The sequence below is a fragment of the Pseudochaenichthys georgianus genome, chromosome 6 (assembly GCF_902827115.2).
Source record: "Pseudochaenichthys georgianus chromosome 6, fPseGeo1.2, whole genome shotgun sequence".
Taxonomy (NCBI): Eukaryota; Metazoa; Chordata; class Actinopteri; order Perciformes; family Channichthyidae; genus Pseudochaenichthys; species Pseudochaenichthys georgianus.
This window is the reverse complement of record NC_047508.1, coordinates 35,924,479-35,948,079: the sequence shown is the minus strand read 5'-3', so window position 1 is coordinate 35,948,079 and position 23,601 is coordinate 35,924,479. Positions and strand designations below refer to the sequence as shown.

At 42.2% G+C, this 23,601-nt stretch overlaps 1 protein-coding gene across 3 annotated transcripts in view; it reads right to left on the bottom strand.

Annotated features, from left to right (window-relative positions):
• Positions 1–23,601, bottom strand: part of kcnq1.2 (potassium voltage-gated channel, KQT-like subfamily, member 1.2) — a 180,861-nt gene that overhangs the window by 39,832 nt on the left and 117,428 nt on the right. For 2 of the 3 annotated variants that reach the window (XM_034084524.1, XM_034084525.1), the window contains 4 exons: positions 21,061–21,136; positions 19,703–19,797; positions 18,219–18,259; positions 17,139–17,200 (listed from right to left, as the gene is read on the bottom strand). In XM_034084524.1, the coding sequence (XP_033940415.1) occupies positions 17,139–17,200; positions 18,219–18,259; positions 19,703–19,797; positions 21,061–21,136 (274 nt within the window). Of the gene's footprint in view, positions 1–12,584; positions 13,183–17,138; positions 17,201–18,218; positions 18,260–19,702; positions 19,798–21,060; positions 21,137–23,601 lie in introns of those variants that run through there. The other variant, XM_034084526.2, reaches the window with a different exon arrangement.

The window sequence follows — 23,601 nt, the reverse complement described above, 5'->3', positions numbered from 1 at the left end:
AGGCATTGGAAGCCTTCAGCCCTAGCATTAGATAAGCCTCCATCACCACAGCCTGACTGGCTTCAGATTAGATCCAGCTTTCCAAGCTATGGGGCAGCACTCTCAGAAACCCAAATCAAAATAGCCTTTCCCCCTATTTCAACCAACAGGCAGGATACATACCTTGTATTGAATGCCAGGTTTGATACAGTCGAAAAAAGTGTGCTCAACGATTATTATTTATATAAATGTTAATTCAAAAACTGGTTCAAGAAGTGTTTACGCAGTTGTAGATATTTGTATGCATATTTACTAGGGCTGTCAAACGATTAAAATTTTTAATCAGATTAATCACAGCTTAAAAATTAATTAATCATGATTAATCACCATTCGAACTATGTCCAAAATATGCCATTTATTTATGTATATTGTTGGGAATGGAAAGATAAATGAAAGCAGGCGGATATATCCATTTAACATACAGTATGTATGTTTATTATAACATTTGTCTGCATGTCAAAATGAAAGACAGCCCACACACCTATCAATCATCAAACCGTGGGGTCTTAATTCATTCCGTGTTGATTTCTCTATCAACGGGGGAGTACTTCAGGAAAGTCGACAGAGGGGGGGGGCTAGTGGAGTACTTCGTGACCACAGAGTGTGAACGTTGTGATCAGCTGTTTTAGCGCAGTTCTCCAGTGAAGGGGGGAGTCTCCCTACGCAGCCGGTTGGCGTAGTTTTGGCACAGTTCCGTTGTACAGACCGACGTTAACAGCAGCCTGTCTGTGCACACGGAGACCGACTCTGTCGTCCGGTGATCTAACCGCCTTCTGGAAAAGCTTCACAAGTACGTCGGTACGCAAATGCGCTTTGTGACACAAGTGATGGTACGCATTTCAGATTACGCACATAACCTGCGTACCAGTTATGTGCACCCCTGTACCAGAGCCATATTATTACTATTATATGGCTCTGCCCTGTACTACAGCAAGAGTATTCTCCGTCGGGACTTCCTGCAACAACACCACGCCGTTATCAAAGATGTTCTATTGAGAAGACGATCACTACGTGACAAAAGTTTTCAAAACCGTGGCTACTGAAATCAATCTGACTAACTGCTGTCTGTGCAATTTACTCCGCGCGAGTTGGCAGACTTTATTTTGCTTACTTTAACATCATTTCTCATGGTGGGGCTAAGCCATTTCTTGGTATGGGTGTAGCCTACCCCAGCCATACCCTGGCGCTGCCACTGGTGGCATGTATGGGGCGGGCCATTCTGCACATGCGTTAAATGCGTTCAATATTTTAACGCAATTAATTCAAAAAATTAATTACCGCCGTTAACGCGATAATTTTGACAGCACTAATAATTACATTTTATTTTTTGACCCATTCTCTTAAGCCCCTGTCACACTGTCCCGACATTGACACCCGATGGACACACGATAAAGGAAATGTTCAAATTCGGCTCTGATCGTAGCAACATCGGGCCATTCGTGAGGGCATCTAAGCCATCGTATGACCGCCGGTGGAGTTTCTCAGGCTCCGGCAGCAACTTCGTGAGCGGCAACTTCGTAAGGCACTCGTGAGGGCATCTTGTCGAATCGTGTCATCTTCGTGTTATCATCGGTGCCATCGGGCATTCGCCCTCACTCTGATCGGGGCGAATGCCCGATGGCACCGATGATAACAGGATGCCCTCACGATGGCCTTACGAAGGGCAAAATTGACACACGAATTCAACACGAAAATGAACCTTCTCAAGGTCCTTCTGCAATGTTTTGGCATGCCAAAGATTTTCCCACCGCTCACGAAGTTGCTGCCGGAGCCTGAGAAACTCCACCGGCGGTCATGCGATGGCTTAAGATGCCCTCACGAATGTCTCGATGTTGCTACGATCACAGCCGCATTTTTTTTTTTGCACAACAAAATCATGTAAACATATTATGTAAATAACCTAATTTGTGTTCTGTGAAACTGAAAAGGATATAATATATTATTTTGAAGGAGAATTGACAGGAAGTTGTTGTTGCTATGGAAACAACATGACGGAGAAAACGTAATATTTTCTACATATAAAGAGGGATAAAGTAAAGAACAAAGTCTGAAGATATCAGTACAGTATCATAGTACTGTAACATAATTGTTTTTGGTACTTTCATTGCAGTTGTATGTCTTAAATGTAATGTAAATGTTGCCTTCGTGTGTGGTTCGGGGCCATCTTCGTGCGAAATTCACAATTCCATATTCGTGTGTCCATCGGGTGTCAACTTCGGGACAGTGTGACAGGGGCTTTAAGCACTTACTGGCATATTTCCTTATTGGTGAATGTGTCCAAAAGTATACAGCTTCCTGTTATAGAGTTACTTATTGACTGCAATCACACAATCACCAAAGCTATTATAAATGCAATAGGGACAGACATGTCATATCTCTCTTTAACATACATGTCTGCTTTCAACCTCAAGGTTACACAACATAGAATAAGGCCAATTCAGTACCAAAGCAGTTTTTCCTGCCTCCTCTCGTAGGAGATCATTTCAACAAAAATGATATTAATAACATGATATGGATAAATATAAAATATTTCATTAAAATCACATAATTTCCTGACCATTTCCTTGGTTTGACTCGTCTTTCTCTTTCCGCAACTATAATATAATAATATGTTACTGAAATTGCTTAACAGTTCTTTGCTTGCATTTATTTGAGTGTGCATTTCAAAGAGTTTAAAGTATCATAGTTCACTTACTACTCCTTAAGAGGAACATGGGTCACTGTTAATAATCCAGTCATTGCCATAATGGTACAATAATAAATTAGACGATGGATCTACTAGAATTTGCATTTTACACATGTGCTTATATTGCAAATAAATGTAATTTGACTTTTACACAAGAAAGCAAAATAAATGAGCGGGCTCTGCTGAGTGACACTTGTTATTGTCATGTGTGAAAGAGTATGAGGTGTGGATAGGTCAGACGACAGACTGAAATACACTTTGTACAACAACACATTCTTGTCCAACAGCTGATGAGGAATGGCTTATCTCTGAAACTCTGTGGTAAACTCAGGCCCACATTACAAAGAAAACCAAAAGCATACACACGCTAATACACACTGAAACCTGCTCAACAGAACAGGGAGTTATCTGTGGTGTGTATGTAAAGGTATGCTAGAAATGATAAAACACATGATATGCGTTCACGCAGAGACAGTTGCAGAAAAGGTGAAGCACTCAGAGATGCCTGCAGACACAACACACACACACACACACACACACACACACACACACACACACACACACACACACACACACACACACACACACACACACACACACACACACACACACACACACACACACACACACACACACACACACACACACACACACACACACACACACACACACACACACACACACACACACACACACACACACACACACACACACACACACACACACACACACACACACACACACACACACACACACACACGGCATGGGACAGTGGGAGCAGGCCAGGCTGTTATTCTAGTGCAGGCTGGCGGAGTTTACTGTGTAATCTCCAGGGTGGAGTCCATATTGGGTTTCGAGGCAATTCACAGTTTTTGGCCCGCTTGTTTTGTGATTTAGCTAAAGCGAGAAAAAAAGAGGATGGTGGGTTGGTCTCGAGAAACTTGCGGAAAACAAAGTGGTCAGGTGGTGCGGCCGTGCCTGCAGTGTATTTTGTTTACAGTCATAGTGGGGACTTGGTATGGGGAAGGAGAACGTATTGTGCAGCGTGACGGCCTGCAACCTGCAACAGATACCATCTGTCATTGTTGAGTTGAGGAGATAAGAATATAAAGGCTGTCAAGGCTGTCATTGTCAAATGCCTTCACTGGCAGATATACTGATTTAAAGGAACAGTACACTTATCTAAAACATGGGGTTTCTTTATATTATGCTTTGGTACTTCATTTACAAAAGTTAATAATCAACCACATCCAATTTTTTCAGTCAATATATGTTAAAGGTGGGGTATGTAATTTATTTCAGAAACACTTTTTTTTCCCCCGATAGCAATGAATATATTAAATGCTTTGACAATAAATACATAAACATTTTTAATCTGTGGAAACCGTAGTACTGTAAAAAGCACGACCAATCATCTGAGCCGGCCCGGCTAAAGTAACTGGATGGCCTACCTGCCTGCCAGCCTTCCATCTGTGCACAAATTTATCTACCCCACCTTTAATGAGTGTTTACATTGCACATAACTACATGTATGTTTTAACAGTTGAAATACACTTATTGCTTCATGCAATATTTGCGGTATATATTCATAGCCATTAGAACAAAGTTCATCCACAGTTGAAACACATAATGTTTTTTTAACTAATTAATCCACTGGTCAATCCTCAGATAATACATCTGCAGCAATTTTAATATGAAGTTAATTGTTAGAGTCATTTATCAAACAAAAAAAGGCAAATATTTTTTAAATGTGAGGATTTGGTGCCATCCTTGTATTTTGACTGCCGGTCAGACAAAAGAAAACGAAGCAATAGCTATGTATTGATTCATTTAAAAAAGCAAACAACATTTGAATGGATAATGAATATAATCCCAAGTTTAAAACGTATAGTAAATCCAAACAGAAACTAATTAGCTCTGTCTAAAACCTTAGTTGCGTGATTGCTAAGAAGAGATTTGTTTTGATATCGCGGCAGCCATCTGCCATAGCATGCTCGTCCAATGACAGCCCAGCATACACGCTGCTGTGACAGACGACATACACTGAGCTGGGGGGGGGCTACAAGGCACACACACTACCAGGCACGCACACACCACCCCACACACAGCACCTGCATTCCCACAGTAGTCAAAGTCAACAGTCACAGCCCATCCCCCACCTCGACACTATCAGCGAGGGAGGGAGGGGGTGAGTGTGTGTAGGGGGGAAAGAAATCTTTGGGGAGAAGGGAGTGATTTAAACTCTTCTCCGTGGATGCGAGAAGCTGGATGAGCTTGGAGTGGTGGTGGGAGTGGAGCAGCAAAGGGGGGAGTGGGTGATGGAGAGGGAGAAGGGTCAGAGGGAAAAGGGAGGGGAGTGATCCAGCTGAGACAGCAGATCTCCACCGAGGCCCAGTGCCAATGTCAAGGTGCTGAGTGTGCTGTGCGGGGAGAAAACACAGACAGGCTTTCTTTCTTTTTAAAGTCAAAAATAGCCTCATGCACAAACACACTCTTCACTTACTCCCCTGCAAAATTCAACAAGTGAACAAATGCGCACGCCACAGAAACTCAGATTCAAACACACACATTCAAACCGGACAATCTCTCTGCCCTCAAGTGCCTTGTCGCCCTCTTCCCTCTCAGGACACTCTTGTCGCTTCCCTGTGCACCTCTCTATCGAGCGGTGCACCACCTCCTGTCAGCTGAGACAAACTGACAGGACAAGACACACAGTTTCACCATCAGGCCGAAAGGGCTCCATTGTGCCCTAATTACCAGGCCTGCTGGGATGCCCTTTGACCTTAAGACACATTCTGTTTGGCCAGCATTGGACTGGTGGGATGAACCCCTGAGCAGACACTGACCTTTCCATGTTCACTTCTCAACACAAGCCCTGTGAACGCACTTGATGTGTCTGTGTGTGTTTCTGTGCAAGCCCGCTGAGCTCCACAAGCCGTGTGCAGTGACAGGAGCTACATCAAAAAGTTATTTGACTTGGCTAATAATGCTAATAATGTCAAAAACACATATTGCTGTCTAACTCCTATTCTGCTTAGGTGGCTAAAATGACTATTTGATCACACCCCTTCTGTCCAGCATCTGTGAGAACAGCAGAAACAGCAGACTATCTAATCTACTCCTTTTCCATTCTGGTCCAGTTGCTCCAGTCTCCTCCTCCTTGTGTGTGAAGGAGACGCATCCCAGTCAGCTTGCCCTTCTGTTTGGCTCTTGTCTGTCTGAGGTTCACTGCAACCCGCTATCAGCTCCTCTTATCAGGCCGACTTCAGCTCAGACACTCCTGGCCTCCCTCTTCCTCCGCAGTATGTCATGTAGGAGACGTACAGTATCTAGGCCTCCAGGCTAAGGTCTGATCTCTAGCTGTCTGTCTGTCTCTTTCAGTCTCAGTCTGTCTCGGTTTCTAAGAACCATTTCAATAAGTATGGTGGATCAAGCTGTCTGCTGTGCATGCAGATTTTCAGATGATCTGAAAATCGTGTTTATATAGCTTGTCTCAGCGATATAGAGTCTTTAAATCATCACCAACATGTTTAGCTGCAACAGAAGCTGTTTATAGCTAAAAAGCCCAGAAAAGCCCACAGCAGACGGACACAGTTTGGCTAATAGTTGAACATACTGTATGTGAACGTTTTGCAGCTAAACAGCCACTGGAGTTTAACAAAACAAGAACCATTTATTAAATATTGGACATATTGACTAGGTTGCCAAAAACACAACCATCTGTGGTTGAAATACTGTCAGTCATTTCCATATAATAGAACATTGGAATTGGGATTTGAGATATTTGTTGTTATGCATGCTAATTATTCCCACATTATGAAACAATGACTGCAAAATACTTTTCTTGTTTCTACCACACTGCCTCTATTTTAATTCATCACTGTAACATCATCATTGTTTTTTTTTTATTTAACTGTGAGTGTTGTTGCTATTGTCTCCACTTGACCTACTGTATGTCAACAGATTCCTGGAAGTAAGGCCCTCATATTCAGGAAATCTCCTCTGGCATAACAAAGGGGCTTATCTGTCTCTCTTGGAAGCGATCAATGGCAGAGGGGGCAGAATAAACCTGTGGGAAAGCTCTCTGCATTTCATCAGCATTTTATATTTCAACACGGATTACAAAACATGCTTTTCCTTTATTTTCATTATAAGGCTGTCATATGCCAGTAGAGCCAATGAAACTTTTCAGACGAGGCAGGTATGCAAGGTTATGATATGGCTGTTCAACATTATATTTACAACAATTGAGACAGGATAAGCGGCACCGCCTGTGGTCATACTAACAGTCGATAGTTGCATAACAGACACAGGGTGGAGGACCCTTTTTTGATGGTCCCCATTCAAAGTATTGTAAATATGCAGTTCCCATTCACATCCCCATTCACTAGTTCAACCTCAAATACCAGTAACCTGATTTGATCCATTGTACCGTATGGTTCTAGGCGAGGCCTGTATCCTGTGTGCACTACAAAGTTAATTGTACACAATTGAAAGGAGTGTCACTTTAAATCCTCTACTGGGAAAACTAAGGGCCCAGAGGTATAGAAAAACACCCACCATTATACTCCCATAAAATCATTACGGTAGTCATTTACTGAAAAAACTCACTACGGAATACAGACAAGCTTGTTAAGAGTTTTGCAAAATACTGACGCCATTAAAGCAAATAGGAGCCGACAGGAGACTGGGCAAAGTGTGGCTGGAGCAAGTCGGGCAAACACATAGGTGTGCACATGCACACACACATGCCATCATTTACTGTGGGCACTCGCAACCCCACTGTTGCCTGAGGGATGTGTCTGGGCACAGAGTACCATAGGGCCAATGTCTGAACCACAAGTGGCCCAGTCAAATCTTTACACAGTCATAAACACGCCGGCATTAGTAACAGCTAGTTAAAACCATTCCATGAACTAAGGCGCTAGCCTGCTATGGCACAACACCCCGCTGTAATAATAACATGTACCTTTTAATATTTTTAATCTGCTACCGTGTAATTGCATGGCAACGTCGGTCTGTGTTCAAGGCAAGGCTATTTTATTTATATAGCACTTTTCAGCGCGTGGCGATTCAAAGTGCTTTACAGATTAAAAGCACATTTTTGTTTGCTCCAAAAACAATGATCTCAGTTTTTTGTTCAAGGCATCACTATGGCCTCGACTGGATGGATTCACATGGTGTTGAACAGAACCGTGTGTCCTGACTGTGGCGATCCCATTGCAACTATTAGATACAAAACCATAACACATGGTAAAGATATTGATGTGGCCCAAAGGGTGGTTTCTAATGACCCTTTAACTTTTCTCTTCCATCATCAGGTCAGTATATTAAACGTGAAATATTATGTTTTTTTACCAAAAACAAGCAGACATTTTCTACGGATCCCTTGTACCCTTAAGAGGTCAAACTTCACTATTTACTATATCCTTTTTAATGACGTTTTGTGTGTGCTTGATGGTTGGGCAGAGGTATGTATCTGCTTACATTACGCACATACAGGCATACGTACAGTATTATAGCTATGCACATATCCCCCATTAATGCTCCCCGTTACTAGCCCTTAATAGCAGTGACATTTACACTCATGGTCTCTGGAGTAATTTACACAGCTTGGCATTATTCGTAGCTGGTTTACTGTTCCATGCCGTATAGACTGATTTAATAGCACTCGAGAGTAGGGTGGCACCAGGGCTATTTAGCACCGTGCATTAGTACGACTACATTTCCCAATAAAACACAAGCCCCTGTTTCATGAACTGTAAAGTGACCCCTTCTTAACCTTCTTAAATAAGCTCACACCTCTCCGCTGATAATGAACTGGTCCATGCAGGAGTATATTAGTGGTCAAACAGAAAGCAGCGAGGGCATTTGGCCAAGACAGTAAAATACGTGTGCAGAAAATATATCCCAGGGCTCTAAGAAATGTAGGGCAATTAAAATGGAAATGTACCATGGGTAATACAGCCAAGGAGTGAGCCCACAGTGGGTGCTACCACGATGCAGAGAGGGAGGGAGAGACAGTGCACAGCATGATTTAGATGCTGTGAGCGAGACTGCAGGCCTATAATCCTGAAGGCACAGAACCAGACAGAGGAAAGAAGAAGGGGCAAGCGCTGTGGGCAAAGCTGGGAGTGAGAGCGAAAGGAGTGAGAGAGACACGCACATGCAGAGAGAGATAGAAAGCAAGAGAGAGACTGGGAGATGGAGAGTGAGCAGCCAGACATGCAGGCAGACTGTCCGTCTCTGGTTTGTGGGAATGCGGTAAAGACACAGTAGTAGGCAGGGTCCCGACTCTGAAATTAGAGAGTGGCGCTAAAAGAAGGGAGCCAGAGCCAAAGGCCGTCTGGGAGCTGCCAGGGGCTGCATCCCCAGCGCACTGCCCAAACATGATTTACGGATGGACTGCACTACAAACAGCACGCCGCTCCTGGTGCGCGGTCTGACTCGCAGCAGCACACCCCTCGCTGCATGCTATCCAGTTCACAGCGCTATAAAGATACCACATCAACGGTGGGAGGTGTCGACGTGAGAAAGGCCAGTTGGGCTCGGGGCAGCGTAGGGTGGTGTAGCGAGTCAGTGAAAGGCTGCTAAATCTGAACACAGGCCAAAAACAATAAAAAAGTATAGTGTTAAAAACCACAACGGGTTATGTTGGTCTGGCTGTGTTTCAGTATGTAGGAAGAAGATGGAATATAGGACACAACACTTTGCACTATGAGATCTTCTTTAACAGCCGTGCAATGTTATCATTGTGACTATATTCTATTCATTGTCTTTGTGTTAGGGTTGTTCTGCCTTTAAATGGACTTGGCTTGGGAAGCGAAGGGTTCCAGTCCTGAACAGACCAAACACACGTTGCTCCGACACCTCTGCATAAAAAAGTGGCATGTGTTTGTATATGTATATTATGTATTAGGACCTCATGTACTGTATATACTGCATGTCCTGTGTATGTGTGGGTATTGCACTGTGTATACTATAACAGTGAACAACTGAATTTCCCCTTGGGGATAAATAATGCTTCGTCAAAAGCTAAGCAGATGACATTGTACTTACAGTATATTGTGGCCACTGAATTTAATGGGACAGCACTTCTGCCAGTCCAGACACAAAGTAATGCATTCTGTTCATTAAATCAATGTTAGAAAAATAGTAAAAGCCTTGCAGCTCCAGCGTCTGTTGTACCTTGGAGGACAATGACCTTTGACCTCCCTATGGCAGGGGGACAGTGAAAATAAAATTAAATATGACTACATTTTTTTCAGAACACAATGCAACAAAAGCACATGCAGATCATTGTGCAGATCTTTTATCCGTTTAAGTGTAGCGGCAGTGTAAAGAAGCCTGTGCAGGAAAGGATTTAAGAGAACAAGATTTAATCAGGAGAGAAAAACAGGGGGCGGGGGGGGTGAGGTTGTTGTGTTCTGTATCGCAGGCCAAGTCCAGACATGCAGGGAGATTTTGTATGTGCCTCGCGCGGGCAGAAACAGTTCAGCCTTTTGCAGAGAAACGGTGTGTTCCAGGACTTTGTGTGTGTGTGTGTGTGTGTGTGTGTGTGTGTGTGCACATGCGCTTCCTTTGCCAAGTTTCCTCTCTTTGTTTAGAACGGCCTGGTCAGTGCGGCTCCCCGCTGAGCTCGCTGCGGCCAAATACACACATATATCAAAACACAGCACAACAACAGACAGGGTGCTCTCAGGGCAGAGAGGTGCTGGGAATAGAGCGGGGAAGACAGAGAGGTGTACGTGGGGGGAAACAGAAAGAGAGGGGGGACAGCGCTCAAAAGATGGAAAGTGTTTGGCGGCTGCAAACTCTTTCTCACCCTTTCGAGCAGAAGACAGTGGGTCACTGTTACCCTCAGTAATTACGGCGAGAGGACAGAGGAATACGCAGGAAAGTGGAAGAATGGATAAATGACCCAGACAAAGGGAAGGAGGAGGCACATGAACAGTGTGACCACTTCAATCTTTTAAACATGTTATGACTTTATAATGGGAACATATTCAAATGTTCTCTCGCTCTGCTCATAAAACAAAGTGGGATTTAATTCAATTGCAATTTATTACGTTGGTTCTTTTTGGCACTTGAATTGCTTTTTTATAGAGCAATCCCAACCCGGTCCATTTGGGAGACATGATTGTTTCACTGAGCTCCACTCAAAGTGACAAATGAAGACTCAAAGACAAAGAACGTTTTACTGCAGATATTTCATTTACCCTTTTATTGTCCTAAATGTTTTTCTAGCTTTAGACACTTTCCAGTGAACTTAAAAAAGCAAAAAATAACCTTTCGTTCTAAAATTCAATCGAGCGTCACATAAGAACAGCAGCAACCTCATTGAACTCTGAAGCAAGTCCAACACATTTAAAAATATCTTTTAAAAAACGTGTACAACTCTGTATGTGGTCTCACTGGTCTGTATCTTGCTGTTCAGTTTATTACTATTTTACTTGGTTTTAGTTAAGAATAAACATTTCCTCTGGTCTTTGATTCCTGTGCATTAATTCTGTTGTGAGAAAATAACTACAGCCACCGCGAGTATCCCAGGCACTAAAGAGGGATTACAGTAATAGCTGCTATTGATGTGGGCTGTAACTTGTTCTGGGGGCCAATACCGAAAATAAAGGAAAACAAGATTTGATCCAAGATTTATTGATGCGTAATTATGAATCGATTTAATGCGTGTAAAGCTGCTCGTCCAGCCGTTAAGTCTCAGAACCCTCCCACACCGGCTGAAGAGAAATGAAGCTCTTCCTGTTTGCCCGGCATAACACTGCTAGATGGACAACAGTGTGTGTGTGTGTGTGTGTGTGTGTGTGTGTGTGTGTGTGGTTGTGTGTGTGTGTGAATGTGTGTGTGTGTGTGTGTGTGTGTGCGTGTGTGTGTGTGTGTGTGTGAGTGAGACTGCATTTGTATATGTATGTCTGCCTGTATATTCACTTGTATTTTTGTATATGGTCTAATGTATAAATATGTATGTATATGAGCGTGTGTGTGTTTACCAGGCCTTCATCTCTAAAGCCCTCCACTGGGTCTGGATCGGACCAGTCTAAACACACACACACACACAGTCACGCACACACACTGCTGCCCCCCTCAAAGCCATGCTTTTAAAGACGAGGGGCCCTAAATGCCTTACAGATGGACTCCTAACAAACACAACACTCTGTCCCGGCCCTCAAGTATTTCCAGTATTTGGCCTTGCTGTAATTTACAGCATACTTACCTAATTGAGATGCTATTATGGTCGGGGCACGCATTCTTCTGCGTACGCCTAGTGCTAATGCACAAGATATAAGCGTGTCATGCATGGCGCAGTGTATTTGCCCTAATATAGCGGAGTGAAGTTAACCACAGAGTGAGTGTGATGAATGGTCCATGTAGTGTACTTAGAGCAACGCAAATAATGATGTGCTGAGCAGAGACATGTCTGTGCCGGTCTGCAGCCCCCCCCCCCCCCACCCACTAGACACTGCTGACAGTTTTACATCCATCAAAGACCTAGTTTCCAAATATATCTGAATACCATTTGGATGACTAAATGATGACGGCATAATTACTGCATGCGATACTCATAGCGAGTAATTGCCCCCTTGCTGCTGAAACATCAGTTGTTTTTCAGACACTGACTGACGTGAATCTTCTTCAAGCTTTTAAAGAGCCAACGCATTATGTCACAGTAGATTTGTTTTAATATAGTATTTGTATCTTTTATTAGAAATGGCAACAATCAGAATTTAGACATTAGCTACAATTAAATCAATTAATGAGGGTGAATTAGAAATCACCCTCATTAATTTTAAGTTAAATTAAAGTCAGCTTTTACATTTTTAATAAATCACATACATGTATTGAAATAAGGTATAATCAAAACTCTTCCTAAAGAACAACATAATATGTTCTCTTTCAAAAACCTATTTTGCAGTAAGTTGTTCAGTATTTTTAAATGTATCGTCAATTGTCAAATTATTTATTTTCAGCAGACATACAACATTTATACATTTGGTGTTGACTAACATTTCATATAACTTGGGGAAATCTTGCAAACTTGAAAAAAACTTGACATTCTGACATAATAAAAGTCCCTGTCTTCTGGCTCCATAATACTTCACACTACTGTTACATCTCTAGAACAAAAAGGGGTCGGACTAAGACACATGTTCTTCAGACACTTATTTGCAGACTATGTGAAAGCAAATTGTCGTAATTTCCCTGACCTTTCCGTCTGTCTGTCTCTGGAAAACCCTTTCCTCGTAAAAGAGGGAGATTTACCACAAACATTGGGCTGACTTCATCCTAAAGCACGCAGCGAGCTCCGGTCTGAAAGGCCACGCTGAATCCCAGAGACACTGGCCCGTTTCAGCTTGTCGTTTGGCTATTTTTCATCGAGTGTGTCTGACAGAAAGATAACACACTGTCACAGACTGCCATCCATCTTCGTTTCCACGTCGCTCCTGGAGAATTCAATTTCGAGTGTGGGGTTAGACACGTTGGTGATTAATCGACTCTCTGCTCATGTGTGTGAGTGTAGACCTAGATGTGTCTTTGTCTTTGTGTGATAAATCACTGTCCATCTCTGTACAGGACACACAATGCCCGAGCCCCCTTCAGCCCACTAAAGATAAATTAATCTACAAGTGATGTGCTGACAATAGCTCAACAAGAACATGATTCTATGTTACTTTCTCAGCTGCAGCATAAAGCACAGTCAGAGTGGAAGATGTCTCACAGAGGAAAGGGGAAGAGAAAGTGGGAATTTGTCAAAAAATAAATGAGGCTGGACGCTGACCAAGAGTGAGTATTGAGAAAGTCATGGAAACGCACACAAGCACCCACACACAAACATTAGGGCACAGAGTTGATGAATAATTCTGCAGGGCTGTTGGGAAAGATCCTTTACGGAGCCGATCCAACTGTGACACCAGGGTTTTTCTTCGTGTGCGATTAGCTTTACTATTACGAGCAACATGCGAGAGGTGACGCAACGCAGGAACTGCACAACGATATGAAATGCGAGCAGTGATGCGGGACAAACAAAAGTGTTTGTAATTCACAACTGAACACAGTAACAACACACTTGATAGGTTGTTGTGCTCCCTATCTCTGTTTCTTACCCTATATCTAATAGAACTGCTCGGGTCGTGATAGATTGAGTGGGGAAGTTCATGAGATCTTTCTAGAGGGTCATCAAGAATAACTTTTATCCAATGACCTTCTCCCTCTCTGTCTGTGTCTGTGTATTCCCTTGTTCCGATTAACCCAGCCAAATCTGTGTTCTTGTTTTGTATCTATATCTACGCCGGGATCCGGAGTCGAGGCTGATCCTCTTGCTGTAGTCCTGTGTCCTGGATCCTCTATCCTGAGTTCTGGATTAAGTCGTGGACTTCGGGTCGTGGCTGAACCTGTCTCTGCGGCCCTGCCTTGGGTCTCGTCATGCTGCTTCCCTGATGGCTTCCACAGGATTGTAGCTGACATCCTCGTGGATTCATCTTCTTATTACAGACACATGCATTTCCTAACATTCGGTCTATATGCTGTAAAATGTATTATCTCTTCGATTTACACACGGCATCTATTGCACGTCTGTCCGTCCTGGGAGAGGGATCCCTCCCCTGTTGCTCTCCCTGAGGTTTCTCCCATTTTTTCCCCTTAAACTGTGGGTTTTCTCTGGAAGTGTTTCCTTGTACGCTGTGAAGGTCAAAGGACAGAGGGTGTCGTTTTTCTCATACTGATATTCTGAACAATCTGTGCTGTTGTATTAGCTGTAAAGTGTCTCTACTGTATTATATGCACAGCACTTTGGCTTGCCACAAATCGTTTATAAATGTGCTATATAAATAAAACTTCATTTGATTGATTGTTGGTTTTATCTCATTAAACATCTACTGTAAACGTTCGTTTAGATTGAGCGTTATGTTTGGACGGGGCGTTGTGTTGTTGCTGCAACACACACTGTATGTGGAAACCTTGTTTCAAGTGTTATGAATACATTTGGTAAGGTGTCAAGAAATGATTTAACAATGTAAAGATTTGAGAGGGCTAGGAGCACAAATACAATTCTGTAGTGTAAATATGAAATCACCACTTCCCACAGACATAAATCTGTGTGTTATGTCTATGTTTAGTTTGTCTAGAGTGAACAATAATATCTGGAGCGTTACGGTGCAGGCGTATCAGGAGGAGGAGCAGGGAATGTACCGAGTAAGAGGTCGATGGGTTCATCCACCTGCTGCCTGAGGGGAAACCCCCCCCCATTTCCCACTTTAACAGGTGTGCCAGCCCGTCAAAACCATCAAAACAAGAAATTCACACGGCCCGAAATCAGAGAGGGGAAGGGGGCGTGTGCCGAGGCGGGAAAAACAGTAATTATGAAGGATGGGTGTCACGAGTTACTGTTCTGTTTCACTTTGAGAGGCGCTTGTTGCAGAAATGCATGCATATACAGGAACAGTGATTAGTTCCACATTGTGTAGGGGGAAAAGGCTGCATCGGTATGGTTCCACCGATTTGTTTCTCAATTATCCACCTCTCGGTTGTATTTTATGTCAAGGCAGAGTTAGGAGAGAGAAGTGAAAGAGGGAAAGACTAAAAGAGAAAAAAAGAGAGCAAGCGAGTCAAAGGTAGAAGAGGAATCTCGGACCGCAGGTTTATGTTTCCAATCAGGAGATTGCGATCAAAACGTGTAGCCCAGAGCAAATGGGGCATAACTCATTCACAGAGGGAGGTCTTCAAGCTCCGAGAGCACATTGGTTCAAGACCATTACTCCTCTCTGCGCAACAAAGAGGTCTGAAAACAGCAAACGCATGCAAACATTAAAGAACATCAGCTTGATGAGCGCAGCAGAGGTGGTGTGGCAAAGGAAAAGTGGGGGAAATCCTGAGCCGGTTGACATGAATAGAAAATAAGTGGCTGCAGAATGCATTGTTCTATTGTATAGGAGTTGTTTTCATTTACTGCGAGTTGTGAGAACAACTTAACTATAAGGTTTGATTTTCAACACCATAGAAAAACAAGCTTCAACACCAAAACACATTTTCCAAATCCCCAAAAACTATTTCACATTATAGAGATGCCGCCAGCCAGACAAACAAACAGCAGATGTAGCCACACACTAAAACCAATACACGCTTTATATTCTGTGATTTCCACATGGAAAGAATAAGAATGAGCTGACATCCTCGTGGATTAATCTTCTTATTACAGACGCATGCATTTCCTAACATTCGGTCTATATGCTGTAAAATGTATTATCTCTTCGATTTACACACGGCATCTATTGCACGTCTGTCCGTCCTGGGAGAGGGATCCCTCCCCTGTTGCTCTCCCGGAGGTTTCTCCCATGTTCCCCTTTAACTGTGGGTTTTCTCTGGAAGTTTTTCCTTGTACGATGTGAGGGTCTACGGACAGAGGGTGTCATATTGTCATACTGATATTCTGAACAATCTGTGCTGTTGTATTTGCTGTAAAGTGTCTCTACTGTAGGCTATTTTTATTTTATGTACAGCATTTTGGCTCGACCAAAAATCGTTTATAAATGTGCTATATAAATAAAACTTGATTGATTTGAAGAGACATAAATGCAGTCACATCCGAAGACCAGTCCAACTGGTACAACCATCCCCACTGGGGAAGAGGTTATCTTGGCATCACACTGGCATCATGCTGGCATCCCATTGGGCCTGTTCCTGACAGCAGACACACCTAGTTACACCCGTGGGTTTCATAACACAGCTGTTGTTTTTTGGCTTTGCCTCTTTTCTCTTAGCTCCCTAATTCTTCCATTGCTCTAATATTCAGATATGGAAACATAAACATCCAATAATTGTCACCACCCGACGTACCTAGGATTACAGGAAACAGGAAGAGCTGGCATGGAAAACCATCAAAATAACCCAGCCCACAAAAAGAAAAACTGAATGAAAAATAATGTAACTTCAGCTTAAATGCAGCACTGAATGGCTGCTGATGGGTGGAGAGTAGAGAACGCATGTGTTTGTTTGGCATTGGCTCAGGCTGAGAGCCAAGCCAAAACAAGGTCATATCAAAAGTGTTCCACACATGCATTCATCTGATAAAAGACACACACACACACACACACACACACACACACACACACACACACACACACACACACACACACACACACACACACACACACACACACACACACACACACACACACACACACACACACACCACACACACACACACACACACACACACACACACACACACACACACACACACACACACACACACACACACACACACACACACACACACACACACACACACACACACACACACACACACACACACACACACCTGCCTATGAAGGGTAATCTAATAATCATATCTCTCTCTTACCTCACAGACAAAACACACAGTGAGCAGCAGGAGTGTGCCTACCTTATCTTCCAGCCTGATCAGTCGCGCCCCAATAGTTGGGTATTCTTTATCTTCTCCTTTTCCTGGTGAATGAATTAAAAAAACACGTTTACACACAAATGCTAATTTAATGCATTGGCCTTGATTGCAAAATGGGTATTATTCGCAAAGAAAGAAGCAGAAAAGTACATTTAGTCACACTACATGCTTACACGCGTTACACACACACCACTGTCATTAACAGTAAGAGCCGTAGAGACTCACGATTCAAAGTGAAATAAACAGTTCCTTCGGTTTCTGCTGGTCTGTGAGTACAGGTCACAGTGGCACATTTACAGCCCCCTACTGTAATGTTAACAGTGGATGCATGTCAACTCAGCGTTATGTGGTCGTGACGACACAATGTAGTGATTCTTCTGGTACGTTTAGGTTGGCTAAACTTCCACTATATTTTGGGAACTGCATTAAACAAACAGTATGTGTTTAGGTTTTCTCTAGCCGGGCAGAAGAAACCACCAATGAGCAAAAACAGCTTTAAGTAATGTCCATATCATGCAACATGTCCTTTGTACTGATCATGATACAGTCAGTTGCAGTGCACATTATACGTGTTGACGTAATTTCTCTATACATAATGAATACTTAGTAAACTATGTTTAACTCAGATAGTAAATTACTATATCTGTTAAGTAAAAGTGAACAACACAAAAACTATCAAATGTCACTTGAAAATATGATACTTTCATTTTAATATTATTTAAAAAAGGTTAGGAGAGTTGATGACACCTACATCATTAAATTATAGTAAATTATCAAATCTGTCATGACTAACTTTCACTATAAATTCAAAACCAATGCACACACACTGAAGGACATGCATACGTACACCCACATAGACGTAACATCATCCATAAGCCTGCTAGAACATGCCTACATGCATGTTGAAACATATGAAGACACACATGTAAACAGAGATATTGGCACATTACAGACCACTCTTTTCCTCTCGTATTTAGTCTGGCTCAGCTTGTGTATGTGCAAGGTGTAAACACAGAGATGGAGCGAGGAGTGATGGCTGTCTATCAGATGCTGTGTGTTTACCTGGAAGAAACATTCCTGGCTTCCCCAGTGTGCCGTCCAGCCTGAGGAAACAGACGGAAGAAACTAACTGAGAAAGGTAAAGCCACTGGCCAGATACAGAGATAATGTTTCAGCTCATGAACAAAACAGTAACATAATATAAGCCAACTTACAGTGCCAAACTTTAAACAGTACTTTAGTTATCACCGTTTGAAAAAAAAACAGTTTTAAGAGATGCTATAAATAAATGTGTCCCTATTGAAAATCTGTAAAAATAAAAGAATGAGACTTGCAAAAGATAATATGGACTATAAGAAATGTTTACATTTACTATAGAATTTCAATATGCACTGCAAAGCATGGCTTTTTATTACAGCAATCAATGTCGTTTATTAACCATTTTAAGTGGTCATTGCATCATGTTGGTGTTTTGCAAGAGTCAGTCAATAAGTCACGTGACCTTTTTCTATGGATGTTCTGTTGAATTCCCGTATTTTGAGGGTTAAAACCTTTTATTGCAGTTTATCAGCAGCTTATATTTGGATCTTTTTACTTTGTATGGAAGACTTACATTACTGCAGTCACTTATAAATTGTATTAAATAATCAAAGAATCAGTATTTTGTTGCCTGCAGGTTTACGAAACGTCACGGTGCATTTCCATACTGGAGCTGATTTACTGCCAAAGGTGTTACGGCCCGTCCACACAGCGGCGTGCGTTGAAAGCTTCACCATTCACTTTGAATGGGGTGACGTCACTTTTCACCGCACTGCATTGTGGGAAGCGACGCGGAGCTTTGCTGGCGTGGTTCGCTGCAAAAGTTGAGCAATGTTCAACTTTTGAAGCCTCTGCAGAAGCGTCAGCCAATCGAATCATATGCCAGTACAAGCTCTAGCCAATCAAACCGCTGCTTGTGTGTCAGGGGCGGGAGATTCATGTGATTGGTTGTTGGTCGAGTTTCAGACACGCCCACTGTGTGGACGGGCCGTTACAGGGTTCAGGTGACGTATTTACACAAGTAGGACCCACTTTAGTGAGGACTGGACTTCATTAAAGCTCAACAAGGTGTAACAAGTCAGAGAGCAGTCAGGCCCTCCCCTGTCTGTCACATGAGCCGTAAGGACAGTAACAAACGGAACTGCAATTACTGGATGCTTAATGGAGGAATTTGCAACGGTGCTGTCTTCTCTTCCTGTTGTGCTTATGACCCAGTTCAGCTGACCATGATGTCAGTACAGCCTGGTCAAAGGCAGGACAAACACAAACTCTAATGCTCATGGTACGAATACACTTCACAGCTATTGTGTGCCATTCTTGAGATGGAACTACCAAGGCCTTATCAAGACCTTTTATTTGTTTGCAAAACGGGATTATACATTATGTTTTCTTCACTAAAAGGTGGTATCCTTTATAAAAGGTGTAAAATAAAAGGTTCAAATCAACTGACACTAAGTTAAAGAGTGAAGGTGGGAGAGAAATAAAGGAAACAAGGTCAAAGACTCCACCTTCTCTGCAGCTCCTTGATGCGGACCATCATGTTGAGGTGACCCTGGGAATACTGCTCGATCACGTCTCGCACATCATAGGGCTTCCGCGCTTGCTGTGGATCCATGCGCACACACACACACACACACACACACACACACACACACACACACACACACACACACACACACACACACACACACACACACACACCACACACACACACACCACACACACACACACACACACACACACACACACACACACACACACACACACACACACACACACACACACACACCACACACACACACACACACACACACACACACACACACACACACACACACACACACACACACCATTGTCAGCCATCGCCGCTGTTGCTTGGTCCCCCAAAAACATCCCCCAACCCCCTTGGGTGCAAAGGGTTCATTGTTAACTCATTGTGTGATTGTGTGAGTATGTGAGTATGTGAGTATGTGTGTGTGTGTGTGTGTGTGTGTGTGTGTGTGTGTGTGTGTGTGTGTGTGTGTGTGTGTGTGTGTGTGTGTGTGTGTGTGTGTGTGTGTGTGTGTGTGTGGTGTTGGTGCGTGCACTGACAAGTGCATGGTCATGTAGAAAGCAATCGTGTTAAGGTCCTTTCACAGCTTTGTTTAGTGTGATGTGGATACACGCAGCATCAGAAAGAACCCAGTGAACTCTTTAGGGTATCCTCGGCATACACAGAGTATAGCCTCTGCAGCTGAAATCACTTAGCCTTAATTGAAAACATATAGAACACTTGGAAACGGTAAGAATAGAGGAACCATTTGACAATGACATGTGGCATGAAAATGATTAGTAAAGTATCGCAAAAAGGATTGTTTTGTTTTTACTGAAAAATGTACTGCCCAAAATGTTTGATTCGGATGCCTTTTAGTACTGCGGGAGACAATGTCCTGCTGTGTGTGTGTGTGTGTGTGTGTGTGTGTGTGTGTGTGTGTGTGTGTGTGTGTGTGTGTGTGTTTATGTGAGTGCAGTACAGTAAGTCAATTCCTACTGTAGCCCCAGAGACAGGTTAGCAGACTTCCCGTTGGCACTACGCCTGAACTGAAGTGAGCACAAAGACATGCAGGTGCAAGTTTCAGGCATTTACACACGTACACTACACACACGTACACACACGTACACACACTTACACATGCACATCAGCGCTGCAGCTGATATATGCCCTTGGGGCTCCCGCTGCTTATCCTGTATAACCACACAAACACTACACACACAGACACACTTCTCTCACTCTCAATCTGTCTCTCTTTCTTTATCTCCTCCTTCCTTTCTGTTTTCTCAACTTTGTAAGATTTCTCTTGCGTTCTCTGGATTTCATTTTGCTTACCTGAAATCTCGTCCGGGCCACAAAGTACTGCATTCGGCGGAGGACTTTTACAGCTGATCTTTGGGCATGGGACAACCTGTGACAAAAAAGGAGACGGATTTAGTCAAAGAGAAACACTGATGGATGAGTCTACAGGCAATTCCTTCTTATAAAAAGTGGCTTATTTTTAAGACAACAAAGGCCGCAAACTCAAAGCCCAGTTTCAGTGGATGTTGCTGCATTCAATAAACAATAAACAATGTGTGACTAGCGCAAGAGCAAAACACATGGCCCGGAAATGAGAGCACACACACATAAACAGGTATCGTTCATGTACACAAAAATACACATTTAACCCCTGACTGCATGTGTTGACAGTCTCTCTCTATGAGCGCTCGCCTTATCTGTCACAACTATGATTGCAGAGTGAAACAGAAGGACTCAGTTTGCATTGAGAGGAATCCCAAAACACAAGTCCCTCGGCTCAGAGCTGCACATCTGTGTCAACAAAAGAGAAAACCCACTGGTATGGAGCTAAACACAGAAACAGAAACCACTGGACGCAAACAACACACACGAAATACCGCAGTGACTGTAAAGCATGCACTTGTGTTTGTTTTGTTAAAGAGGCTCTCTGTTTGCTGTGTGTTGTGCTCATGTGATTTATTTGTCAGAAACCATATCTTTGAAATGTGTGACAGCAGCATGTTTGTAAGATGTGCGCTATAATAAATAAATAAATACATAAACAGGGCAATGTGTTGAGTCATTGCATTTCAGTGAATGTGATTAAAGAATACACTAATACTGTGTGCAGGCACAGATGGAAAACATTGTCGTAATTGTGAATGTGATAAAGACTGTTGTTTCATAATTTCACAGGAATGCCGGAAGTTCAAAACCACATCATACATTAAAAACACCCTGGTATTGATTTGACCATGAATAAATACCTACATAAAAAAGTATTTGTTACATACCAATACATGATTTTGACAAATTCTGCACCTCATACGACCAGATGTTTTGTTCCCGCCCCAAAGCTAAGAAGCTCTGACTTACGGTGTGTAAAATAAGAATAAAAACACTATTTCCATCCCATAATTTCAGTTGAAACTGATTCTGTTTATCATTAGGGTAACAGGTTTTTTTTTTTTTTTAGTCAGTTTATTGAGCATGTCAGAAACAAAAACATACAACAATAATATATATATATATATTCTCTTTTTTCCTTTTTTTTTTCTCACTCAAATTAATAATTATAACGAAGTACAAAAAAAAAAAAAAAGATCTCAGATAGTCTCTGTCATGTTCAACAGGGGCAAGAAGAAGCTTAAAAAAACGTTTCTGGTCCTACCCCCTCTAACATATATGTTTCTTATAAATAAAACATTAGGTCATCGTCATCAGCGACATGTTCATTTGTTTTTTTACAAAACAATCAGAAAGAAATTACTTTTACAATTACAAGAAATAACAACAAATGGGATTTTACAGGTCCTGTTCAGAACCATTAATGATTTGGCTCCTAAATAATACTTTCACTTTAGATAGACTTGTACAATATACTACAGTTATTCCACAGACTAACACCTTTTGATGAGATGCAATGAAGTTTGGCATTTGTTCGTACGGGTGGTTTTTTGAAAATGCAGTTTCCTCTCAACATGTGCATGCTTTCTCTCCGTGTGAAAAGTCCCTGGATATTATGAGGTAATTGTTGATTTGCGGCTTTGAACATAATTTGAATAGTTTTATAGTCAACCAGGTCTTGTAGTTTTAGTGTTTTTAGTTTGATGAACAATGTATTTGTTGGTTCTCTGTAGGTAGTTTTATGTATAACTCGTATGGCTCTTTGTTGCAGGATGAAGATAGGATGTGTATTTGTTTTATATGTGTTCCCCCAAACTTCCACACAATACATCATGTATGGAAGTATGAAGGAGCAGTACAGCTTAAACAAAGAAGCTTGATTAATTAGGTATTTGGCTTTATTCAGAATTGCTATTGATTTGGACATTTTGGCTTTGATATAGCTTATATGTGGTTTCCAACTTAATTTATTGTCTATGATTACTCCAAGGAATTTTATTTCCGATACTCTTTCTAATTGGACGCCATTTATAGAGAGTTTCTTCTCTGTATTGGTCGATCGATTCCTAAATATTATGAGTTTGGTTTTGCTTGTGTTCAATGTTAATTTATTTTGGTCTGACCAGATCTTCATCCTGCTCAGTTCCTTCTCCATTGTGACCAATAGCTGTTCTAAATCGTCCCCACAGCAGAGTAGACTTGTGTCGTCTGCAAAAAGAATGGTTTAATAATTTTTGATACTTCACATATATTGTTAATATACAGAATACATAGTAATGGCCCCAAGACTGAGCCCTGAGGCACCCCATATGTAACCTGCAGTAGTTGTGATTTATGGCTTTGTAGTTCAACATACTGTTCCCTGTTATGTAGGTAGCTGGATAGCCATGACAATGCAACACCTCTAATGCCATATCTCTGCAGTTTTTTAATTAATAATTCATGGTCAACCGTGTCAAATGCTTTTTT